Consider the following 11,935-nt stretch of genomic DNA (forward strand, 5'->3'; position numbering starts at 1 on the left):
GGCTGCTTTTGGGACAGTAAGACAGACTGTTTTTTCTTTAAATGAAGGCATGTCAACAGACAGATCTTTACAAGGCTTTGTACAGTGGATTGGGACAATTGCCTGATTGGGCATGATTTAGGACATAATAACATAGTAATTTCCTATGTACTAAATTTACCAAGCAAAGCATAAATAGCTTTAAAGCTGTTGAAATAAATACTTGTTATGAAATGTTACTTTTATTTTAGTATCCCCGAAACTTATGATCTGGGGTGACTGGCAAAATGGGGTTTGTTCTCCTTTTTTATTTGGTTATTTTTAATATTAAATTGTTGGGATGTGTATACAGGCTTTTAGGAACAGGCTTGCATTTGTTCCACTGTTTCTCCTTAACCAGTTTGTGGGAAACCAGCTCCCATCCAGATGCTCAGTGATTCTTTTAATGCAGGACTGTACTCAAGGTAGTATCGTATGTCCTGCTGACAGCGTAGCACTGTGCAAATAACTTTGTATGCTTTTCATATTAGAACTTGCCCTTGGGTAGCCAGGCTGGAGCACACAAGTGCTAGTCTGCACAATATCCCCTATGTGCAGCTGACCATCTGTATTTGAGAATTTATGGGCAAAGTGTAAAACTTCTCAAATGCTAATGGCAGTAAGATCCATTGCTCGCATTTCCTGTAGTCCTTTGTATTTGGTATAAACCTGCTTTTGCAGAGATTCATCTGAACTTCAGATACTTTGTCCAAAATGTAAATTGGGGAAAGAGAGAAGAACTGTGTTGAGTGTTTGTTAATGGCAGTAAAAGATACAGCCTGGGACAGACTGGAAAATGGAATACATTTCAAGATGCTCTTAGTTCCTCCAAGTATTAGGGCCTCTTAGAGCCTAATTCTTGGCACTTGGAATCACTGGATACTGAATCTGTATCAAATTTGAATGTTGTAAGGTTTCTGCCTTACTCTAATATTTCACCAGATTGTGACTTTCGGCTTTTGTCTAGAAATGCTGTATTTGCAGATGTTAGCTGATACTTCAGATCTGGTAGACAAAATCTGTTAGTTTCTTTTGAACAGTGAAGAAAGATGTAGGAACAGCTAATTGGAAGTCAGGATGTCTGCTTTGGAGATACTGTAGAAAGTATACAAGCTTTGTTTGGCTTGACGAAAAGAAAGTATAACCTAGCACACAAAGTACTGACCCAGCTGTTCAACGTAGGTTAGAAACAAACAAAAATGTAGAGTCTCTTTATCGCGTTTTAGCCAAGTTTCTGAAATTCCTTAGTGCCTCAAACTCAATATGAACATTTTAAACAGGACAGCAAAACAGTGCTGCTTCATGTTTACACAAAAACCATTCAATGTTGTCTTCTTTGTAATTATCTTTCTTCTGGTCCTCAGGTGGCAATGAATGTATATGAACTGTCATCAGCTGCTGGATTGCCTTGTGAGATTGATCCTGCCTTGGTTGTAGCACTGTCTTCCCAAAAATCAGGTAAGAAGTTACAGCTTTAAAAAGGGCGGGGGGAGGAATAAATGCACCCAGGCATGGAAGTGTTTAAAGTGCTAGAAGGAGACTTTTGTATCTTGGGTTCTTTTTATTCCTTCGATCTCCATAAATGGCATAAGAACATGAATTATTTGTGCATGCTGCCTACTGATGTGTTAGCTTGAGAATCTTTTCAACCACATGTGAATTAACTTGTTGACCTAGAAAGGAATAATGAGTAGATGTTGAAGGAGTTTAATAGCTAAAGGTGAAAACTGCTGTAATTTAAAGACAATGAAAATAGACTCTGTTGTGAACAACTACAGACACGATCAGTTCTGTTGTACAGATCTGTAACAAATCTATGTCACGTAAGTAGGCATTAGGAGCTGAAATGCCAGCTGAAAGCACTTCATGAATTTCACAACATTGTGTTATTGGTGTGTTACACCAATGTTAACATGGAGCTTGCAAGGGGAAACACAGTTAAACATCTTAATGTTCTAACATATATAGTGTTTACTCTTATTTGCTTTAAAGCACCGCTGTCTAAGCTTTTCAGTTTTGTTTACTCTGGCAGGTTTGAGGGCATGAATTAAGACTCTTAAGTGGTTTTTGACACTCTTCAGCTTTTTTCCCTGTCTTCCTTACTGAGCACTTTATTACTTTTTTCCCCTGTGTGTAATGGATAGTTAGTGTTATAATCAGATCGTGAATATTTTAAATGCTTCCTAAGTTGTTTTTTCTTGCTTTAATAGTAGTTATTTTGGAAGGGGAAAATGCAGCTAATTCCAAGGGGCATTTTAATATTCAAACTTGTGTCAAGCACAATTTCTTTGTGTACCTTAAAAAAAAAAAGTGTATTTGTTTTATATGCATTATATGTGTAATATACATAGGTATATCTTTGGAAGATAGCTAGTATTTGAAATGGCATTTTAAATAGATTATTTTCATCGTGGTGCAGCTGTGAATGTTTAAGCTGGGTGAACGAGACAGGGAATTTCTGTATATTTTCATGGTTGGTTAGGATCATGTATTTTGATTCTTACCTTTGCACTTTGAAGTATTTTGCTTCTAGTAATTCAGTTTGTACAGATAAACGTACTCTACTTCACCAGCTGTTGACTTTTTTAAAAACTAATCTTATGCTAAGGTGTGGTGATGCTGCCATTTCTGAAAACGCAAGATTTTAGTGTGAATTGAGGTGAGTGCACATCATCTTCTGCTCATTTACCAAAGGGAGAGCGCGAGGGAACCTCTCCTCACCTCAGAGCAGTAACTGGATTTACACCAGGCTGTAAAAATACTAGTCAGCTCAGCATATGAAAGTGTTAGTAACTAAATGGTTAGAAGTCATAAGGTGGCAGCAGCTTGCCTTCATTCTTGTAGATAACAAACTGGACATTTTGAAGCTCCATCCTGTGTCTTCAGGCAAGACTGACATACTATTCCTCCTTTCACAATACAGACATTGAGTTTGTTGTTGATGGGTTTAAATTTCAGTTTGGTCAAACATTTTATATTCTAAACTACCTGCAGTTGAAAGGAAATACTTTAAGATGACTTCTTTAATTAAAGAACTTTGGTTTTGTTTTTAGAAAACATTAGTCCAGAAGAAGAATATAAAATTGCTTGCCTTCTTATGGTCTTCGTGGCAGTCTCCTTGCCGACTTTGGCTAGTAATGTGATGTCTCAGTATAGCCCCGCCATTGAAGGTAACGTAAAATCAGCTAAAAATTTGCAGTGAATACTTTCTTCATAATAGTCTTGGTCGTTTCTTGAATACTTTTGCTTTAAATATTTATTTACATTTTGTAGTGAACAAAATTTAAAAATCAGCTAGCTCTAATCCAGGAAACTTCTTCTGAAAGTTGCTTTAAAAAGCATTTACTTAACTCTTGTCTGAGATAACTTTTTATGAAAAATCAGCCTTCTACTTGAGATTTTAAGAACAGTTCAGATACTGTAGGGGGCAATCTCATCCTAGTATGTGGAATTGCTAGAGCGTACATTCTACATTAACTAGTGTGAGGTTTATTATATAATAGTATAGATGTTTTAGTAATCTTTACATTAGCTTTGGGCCACTCATACAAGGTGTCTTTTCTATATTTAATATGCTGTTCATATTACTAAGCATAAAATTTTGAAAACAGAATCTGGAAGGTGTAAGCTGTGAACAGAATTATCCTACGCAGTAGTTCAACTTTCTTAAAAAAAAAATAAAAATCTTTGCCTCAAGGAAATTCTTTGCATGTAATCAAAAAAAAACCCAAAACCTCTCTTTCAGACAAAATTAAGTTGGGAAAAAAAAAAAAGACTGACAAAACTGTTCCAACACACACAAAAATCACCTTTCAGCTGTTCAAGCTATTTCCTTTGTGATGTGTAGCAGGGCTCACATAAAAGACCATGTTTATTCTGCATCCATTTACTGGGTACACTGTGTTTTTTCCATTTTTTCTTTTAAAGTTGCATTATTTTTAATCCAGTCAAAATCAAAGACTGTCTGAACTGACTTCTGAAAATTTAAAGTACTAGGAAAAGATCAAAAATTCTGAAAGCCTTCTGTATTACTTAATATAGTATGCAGATCATATTTTTTGAGAGTCTTGAGCTTATTGTTTTAAATTGGGTTAATTAACATTTTCTTCAGTTTTGAGAGATTAGGGATTTTTTAACTCTAGTTTCATTTTAAATTAATAATGTAGCCTTTTGTCAATTGTGAAAAAGTTGGATAAATCTCTGATGCAATGAGTAGGACTTTAAAATTCCTAACTTTTCAAATCAATGTTAAAGTTAACATCTTTTTATGATGAATAGGGAGAACAATGTGTAACCTGCAGAGTTGTTTCATGTTATCTGCACTCACAGTGTTTCTGTGGCTTTTTGTGAGCTTCTTCAAAGTCATGATGGTTGAATGAAAATCTCAGAATACAGGCAACAGGAGGGAATATCAAATGTGATTGGTGAGGGGCACAGGTAGAAACTTGCTTGATAAAGGACAATCAGGTTGATTCTCTTAACTCAGTCCAAATGAACTTGCTTATGTATGTTTAAGACCACATCTCTTAAATATTACTTGTTTATATTTCGTAAAAGAAACCCTCTGGAAGCACTTTCTGCTACCAATTTCTCCTTCAAAAGCATCTTTCTTACTGTGGTGTCTCAAAACTCGTACTACTTGCCAGGGGGTCAGTACTAAAAGTTTTTAACGGTAATTATATTTTCACATTCATCCCTCTACAAATTTATTTCTAAGAACGTTGGTCAGGCTAGCTAGAGGTTGCGCAGCGGGTTAGAGCTCATATGGGTTTGCCTCCCTCAAACTCCCCTCTCTTCCAAGTCCTCAGGGTCTTAGCAGGCTGAAACAACAGATAGTTCTACCTTCTGCTTGTTTTATATCATGTAGCCTAAATATTCCAGTTTCTGCAATTTCATTTACATTCAGTAACTCTTAACATGAAGTCAGACAAAGCTTGTTTCAAAGTGGGTTCTTAAAGTAAGTACAGTTAATAAGATCTCATAAAACTGTGACTGGAGAGAAGTTACATCTAGAACTCAAGCCCGTATTAGGAGTTGCTACTGATTTTATGAGATGTGGCCTCTGTATTATGTAATTCTTTACTGAGTGGGCTCTTTTTTATTGAGAGGAAAAGAGTCTGGCAAGAGGATTATATAAAATACGTTCACTTTACAAAAATAACTGAACAAACAGAATAGACCTTGTCAGTCCTGCCTTCCTTGCATAATATTACTTTTCCCTGTGTCCTGCCCTTATTGTAGAACATCTGGCTTTAGACATTTGATATAGATGCTATTTCCAGAATGAGGGCTTAACGAATGCTGCTTTTTATGAAGTAAATTCCCTGGACAAATCCCAAAATTATCCATCAACAAGTCCCAGATTTGAAGGAGTTTCAGCTTTCTAATCTGGCAAGACATACCTCCCAAATACAGACAGTTCTTGGACAGCTTTTAGCAATGTCTGTGTTCTCTCTGCCTGCTTCAAGATCAAGCCTGTATTCTTCCACTAGCTCCAGATAAAGGCTCAGGCTCTAACAGATCTTTACTTTTGTTCCCAGTAAGAAATATGAACTGCTAGTCAAATACCAGGCTAGAGGACTAATTTGTCGTCTAGAGGCTAGAATAGAACAGTAGTCTGCGAGAGACATAACCTTTTCTAAAGACTTGAAACCTGCTGCAGGTTGGAAGACAATGATTTGTCAGCTGAATTCCCTTGGTGATGCTTTTTCTACAGTCTCTGAGACATAAAAATGAAGTCACTTCAAAAAATCAAGCCATTTCAAAAGCAAATATAAACTTAAATCAGCAGAATTAAGCAGAATAGATGTCCTTGACTGATGTTCAGGGAAAGTGGTGATCTTTTTTTGGACTAGCATATTCAAGCAGCAATATTTAATTGAAAAAATGGAGACAGAGTAGGAGTATCAACTCTGGGGGGCCTGCTGGTGGAGATCCATAGAAATCTTTGCTGGGACCTACTAGTCAGCATACTCATAGGCCACCCAGAAGGAGGGTGAAGAGTGAGGTGAGAAAATTTTCATATCATGTGAAGTTATTGAGGATATTAGAGGAGTAAAGAGCTGCAGATAGATATTATGATACTGAGTAAATTGTGCAACAGAATGACAGTTCAAATTCATTTTAAGTAAGAATAGTGATATGCATGGGGAAAAAAATCATTTTTCTCATGTGGAGTGATGGGGTCTAGCTGACCTCACTGTTCAGACATGATCTTGGAGTTACAATAAACAAGTGAATGAAAAAATGAGCTCAGTGCTCAGCAGTGGTCAAAAAGAGTTGGTAGGAATCAGTAGTATTTGCATGCTTGTATGCTTCCTAACTCCCTCAAAGACGTCCTCCTTTTCATATGCTAGCACTTTCCCAAGATATTTGCTCAGGTGTCTATTAATTTTGTTGTAAAGTGGTAGACTTGACTTAATTTGCCTAGAAGAGCTATCAGGCTTACTGAGGAGCAATTGTGCTCTCTTTGAAAACTGGTGTCATTTAATCACCTTCCAGGCCTCTGAAGCCTGGGTGAATTTTAGGCAAGATGTTATGTACAGCAATTAGCAATTCAACAGTGTTGTTCTTGAGTTCCTGTAGATCTCTTGGGTGAATGCTGACTGGGCATGACAACTTGTTCCTTTACACAGAGGGGAGAAAAATAGCCAATTAGGTGGAAGAATGCTGCTTGCATGTGTCTTTTTAGCCTACTCAAGTGGCAATACCCTCAAGTTTTGTAGAGGCCATATAAACTTCCAATATATTATATTTCCTTATTTCTAAAACCCATGGGGATCTTTGTCACATTGTTGTGATCATTACAGCATTCAGAAGGGAGATCTGTACTTCTGGTGGCTTTCCTGATACCAAGTTCAAAGTACCAGTACTTTGCTCCCGTTGTGTAGGATGCTAAAAGTTGATCTTTCATTGTGATGTCTGTTTACTCTTTGGTGATATTTTCCAAAGAACACTGTCATTTTCAAACATGATGCTGAGGTAATTTGTGTATGTTTTTGTTTAGGGCATTGCAACAACATTCATTGCTTGGCAAAAGCTATCAACCAGATTGCTGCAGCTTTATTTACCATCCACAAGGGAAGCATTGAAGACCGTCTTAAAGAGTTTTTGGCTGTATGTATAACTTCATTTCTAGAGCTAGCTCCTCTAAAATGCCACTTAAATCCACCCCCTAATGCCCCTCAATCTGTTTTTATACATAGTCTAGCTTACGCAGTGCTGTCATTAAATAATTAATGTTTGCATTGCAAGTGCTACCTTTACAGCGGCAATCAGCTATGAGTAATTTTAATCACTGTATGTAAATGTAAAGATTTAGATTAGTATGGATGAGTATTGATTAACCAAGATTTATTCCAATAGCAATATTGCTTCATAATGCTTGTAATGCTTGTTATTTTCCTGTAGTTATAGATTGCAGAGAAACTAAAGTTACTGTATAATACAGTGTTGATTTTGATTAGGAGAAAATCAGGTGTGGGTAAGTTACTTTTCTGAAGTCTAGCAATAGGTTAAAATTTGTATCTTAACAAGAAAAATTATCTGTTGACTTCAGGAAGTATTTTCAAATTCAGGTGAAAAATGTAATATTAATTTGGTATGCAATACAATTGATTTCATATAAATCTGGGTTTGGTGCACCAGAGACAAAAGCATATTGTTAATACAAGTCTATATGTAGATTAAATTTAGTAGCAGTCCTTTAGCAATAGTCAGCTGTGTTTGATGTTGGGAAGTAACACTAGCAAATCAGTACAAGTGTCTTTTTTTTCCCGGTATAATCCTTAGTATTTTAGCACATGCCATCTCTTACATTGTGGTGGCCTGTGACTCAAAAAAAGAAATGTGCAATGCGTATAAAATCAAGATTCTGTCTAGCAGACTTTTTCCCATGATGTGTTGGACTCCTCAGTTTGTTTTACTTATTCAAAGGCAGCAACTCCAGAGTGGCTTTTGAGTTGTACCTTTTGACATGTCTGCCGTTTTTAAACAGTAGCTGTCTGGTAGTGGTATGTTACAGGGATATTTGGGGAGAGGAAATTTTATGCTTCACAGTAGGCTGAAGATCAAGGCTTCTGAAATCCTTAGTGATGCTAAAAAAAAAATAAATCAAAAGCCCTTAGGTGGTAGTGATGCATTTTAAATACATTTTGGTGTGCTGCCTGAGTAGAAATAGAGTTTTTAAAGTGGCTCTTAATTAAGCCAATACTTGAAGGGAAACTAAAGGCTAAAATGGCAGCTACTGATTTTGCAAAATATCTCTTCCCCCCTTACTTTAGGTGTCTTACACACTTACAGGCATTGGATAATGGTAACTTTCTGTAACGAGAAGTCCACAGAAAGAATTCATTTGTTTGGGTTGTTTGGTTTGGGGTTTGTTTTAGTTTTTTTTTCTTAAAAGGATCTTTCATTGCTGGAAGTTCATTGCATTCTGTAAAACAGAAAAAACGTTTGGTCATTGACCTTGTCTAATGCAACTGCTAGCTGTAAAAGATGAAAGAAATGGTTGTGTCAAGTTGCATACATTTGACAAGTGAAGGAAACCAGTATAGTTTCATGTGATAAAAACACTTTTGGTATGAGGCTTACATTTTTTTCAGTGTTTACAAGCTGGTTTCAGACCACTGCTTTTACTGCACAGACCATGACTTGATGGTTCAAATATTTTGATAATCTTTGTTTTCTAACACCTTTTATATATCACTTACTGTTATTCTGAAAGAAAAATATTTCTCTTAAGAAGAAAATGTGCTGCCGGGGATGATCTGCTTTCCTGTCAAACTTAATTAAGTACAGAAAAAGCTTACTAGGTTATTTAATACCAATGAGTATGTGTTAAGATTATTTTGAAGTTTGCACATTCACTTTATATTACAAATTGATTAATGACAGAATTTGTTCAAGAGGAGTCTTGATTTAGATTTTAAAGTTAACATTTTAAGTTAAAATCCATTTCTGGTAAACACGTGGTTTAGGCACATTGCCATTGCTTGATGTGAGGGCATAAATGATGATTGTACATCTGAAAGTTGAAAAGAGGTTTTTTGGGGGGTTTGGTTTTTTTTTTTTTTCAAATTTCTGTAAGGCATGAAAACATGGGTTGTCAGTGCATCTGCAGATTAAGTATTTTACTGTATTCTGTCATCCTGAGCTTGTAAATACCTAAGTATGTGTTACAAGTTTCCAGGATATCTTTTCAAACTAAGTATTGTAGGGTTGCTCATGGTCTGATAAAGTATTATTCATTTACTTTTAGGATGACATTTCTTCAATTAAAAATATAGTTTAGGAAGTAAAACTTAATTTGTTCTTCTATTGCAAAATGAGTATAACTTCAAACAACAAAAACTCCAATCACTTTAAATCTTACCAAAATGCAGTAAGTTTATATGCATTTTGGGAAGGAGAGAGAAAGTGAGCTCTTGATCCCATGGAAGTTCTGTCATTAGTTACAGTAGACTTTATAATGGTCAACCAATGATTACAACCACAAGTTCTTTGCAATAAATTAATTCACTTTTTGTACTAAATAGCACATATTGCTTATTAAACACTGCTAGAAATAAAAAAAAAAGGCTCACTGAGACTAAAGCACAGTGATGGTTTGTGTGTTCAGGTTTACTTTCCTTTATAGTTATTAGTACACCGCAGTGTCTGTTGGCTAGGATATTGATTTCTTCGGAAAGGTTTTGTGTGTGTATAGCAAAATAGCAGAAGTCAATCAATGCATTGTTATATTTATTGCTTCAAAATACTGGTTTTTATGTAGCTTGCGTCGTCTAGTCTACTGAAGATTGGCCAGGAGACGGACAAAACTACTACAAGGAACAGAGAATCTGTTTACCTACTACTAGTCATGGTAAGCTTTTGTCTGTTTTATGTGTTATTAACTTAAGGAATAGGCTCCAGATTGCATCATTCAGCAAGGGCGTTTTGGGTGTCACCTTGTGTGTTGCAGCTTATCAACCAGTGGAAATAATTTTCTGTCATTCTTCCTGGCATTCTAATGTCAGAAATTAATTTTTTCACTCCCCCAACACACACACACATATTTTTACCATTGTCCTTTGTCACCTAGAACATTGTATCACATTGTTCAGATCATTTTCATTGATCATCTAGTACATATAATATTAAAATGAAATTTCACATTAAAGAAGCACTGTTCAGAGTGTGTGAGGGAAATCCTCTCTGCTCAGAGGCTTTTCTTTCAGTATTCTGTATCTTTTGGAAGTAGCAGGAGTGCTATATGACTATATATATGAAAGCTAAATGACTAGCTTTGACAAGTGGTGAGTTTATTGCAATGTGTTTCTCCCCAGCGTTTAAACTTTGTATTACTTCTTTTTGCTATGAAATACGTGAGTGGTGGTGTGCTGCAGACCAGAATTATCTCCATGAAATAGATTAGCAGCTGCAGGCAGTGGAAGGTATTCTGCAAAACCTTGTGTTTCTGGTATTTTTCAGATTGTGCAGGAGTCTCCATTCCTGACAATGGATCTCTTGGAGTCTTGTTTCCCTTATGTCTTGCTGAGAAATGCATACCATGCTGTCTACAAACAAAGTGTCACATCCTCTGCCTAAGTATCTACTTACTGGAGATAAGACATAGCACGCATCTATGTGGCCTCAGTTTTATCTGTAAACTGTGGAGCTATTTTACTTTATGGCCTGATGAACAGTTTTGTGGATTATAAACTTTTTCCATAAAGTTGTATTTCTGATCAGTGGTTTCTTAATATGGTCGTACTACAATATAAGCTTGGTTGATTTTAGGTTGCACATTCATGGAAAAATCTTTCTCATTTCTTCCTCTTTTTTTTTTCTTTTTTTTTTTCTTTAGAGCATCAGTTATGTTTTAAAAAATACTACTTCTGCTATATGTTTTTTGATATTGATCATGCAAAACAAAAATTGCTTGTTTATTTCCCAGAAGAAAAATGTATTTAGTGATTATTTTAGATAGTGTAGCTTTCATCTGTGTGTAAATTATTTCATATAGGGAGAGTTATAATCTTGTACCTATTGTTCTTATTGAAAACAAATATTGGATGTGCATTTCTGTGAAGTAATTACAGCATTTCTAGTTTTATTTTGAAACATTCACCAATTACGTACTATGACACTATCTAACATTAAAAATGTTATAGGACTGCTTATCCTTCAGACAGCAATCCTCTCCCAATACTCTTAAACAACAGCAAGTGGTGTTGTTTGTATAAAGCATAGTGGAAATTTTTTTTAAACTAACTTCTGTGGTGCCCTGTTGGCATTAACACTACCATTGTACCCTGCTGTACAATAAACATTCTTACACATTTATCACATGTTGATAAAATGTTAGCCCTTAACCACTTTTTATATGTTTTAAATTTTTGAAATTCAAGTGTACCTGCCATAACATACAATAAACACTAGACTGTATTATCTGTAGGTGAATTATTTTTAATATAAATGTTATCCTAGTATTTTAAGCTTAAACTGTGCTGTTGTGCATTGATTTACATCTCACAGTTCATTAAATATCAGTCCGTAGAGCTTTTATGTGAAGACTTCTTTCAATCCTTCACCTTCTGGCTTCTGCGATAGTGAATCTTGTAAAAAGTTGGAAGAAGGAATTAAAAGCAATGTAAAAAGTGTCAGTTTAGTGCCATTATCCTTTAAATCTTTATTTTACATAATAAAGCAAGAACAGCATTTATATAGTACGTAGCGATGCCAGTTGTACCCATGGAAGTAAGTGTATTGTTAAAATATAAAACTTGAAATAATCATAAAACAGGAGAGTGTTGCTAAAACTGTAACATCAGACATTACTGAGACAGATGTATAATAGGCCTTTTTTTATCAATTGTGCAAATTGGCATGCAGGGATAACATTGGCTCATTTAGCCTGAAAGCTGACCAGATGGTT

General features: G+C 35.5%; 1 protein-coding gene across 6 annotated transcripts in view; it reads left to right on the plus strand.

The window, feature by feature from the left end:
• NCKAP1 (NCK-associated protein 1) overlaps positions 1-11,663 on the plus strand; it is a 53,053-nt gene extending 41,390 nt beyond the window's left edge. For 4 of the 6 annotated variants that reach the window (XR_775375.1, XM_010583235.1, XM_010583236.1 and 1 more), the window contains 5 exons: positions 1,383-1,476; positions 3,072-3,188; positions 7,025-7,134; positions 9,791-9,880; positions 10,489-11,663. Coding sequence is in view for 4 of the 6 variants with exons in the window: in XM_010583235.1 (XP_010581537.1) it covers positions 1,383-1,476; positions 3,072-3,188; positions 7,025-7,134; positions 9,791-9,880; positions 10,489-10,605 (528 nt within the window). In the remaining 2 variants the exon portion in view is untranslated. The remainder of the gene's footprint in view (positions 1-1,382; positions 1,477-3,071; positions 3,189-7,024; positions 7,135-9,790; positions 9,881-10,488) is intronic. The other 2 variants (XM_010583237.1, XR_775374.1) reach the window with 2 other exon arrangements.
• The last annotated feature ends 272 nt before the right edge of the window (positions 11,664-11,935 follow it).

Source organism: Haliaeetus leucocephalus, unplaced genomic scaffold (assembly GCF_000737465.1).
Source record: "Haliaeetus leucocephalus isolate CR32 unplaced genomic scaffold, Haliaeetus_leucocephalus-4.0 Scaffold880, whole genome shotgun sequence".
NCBI classification, from domain to species: Eukaryota; Metazoa; Chordata; class Aves; order Accipitriformes; family Accipitridae; genus Haliaeetus; species Haliaeetus leucocephalus.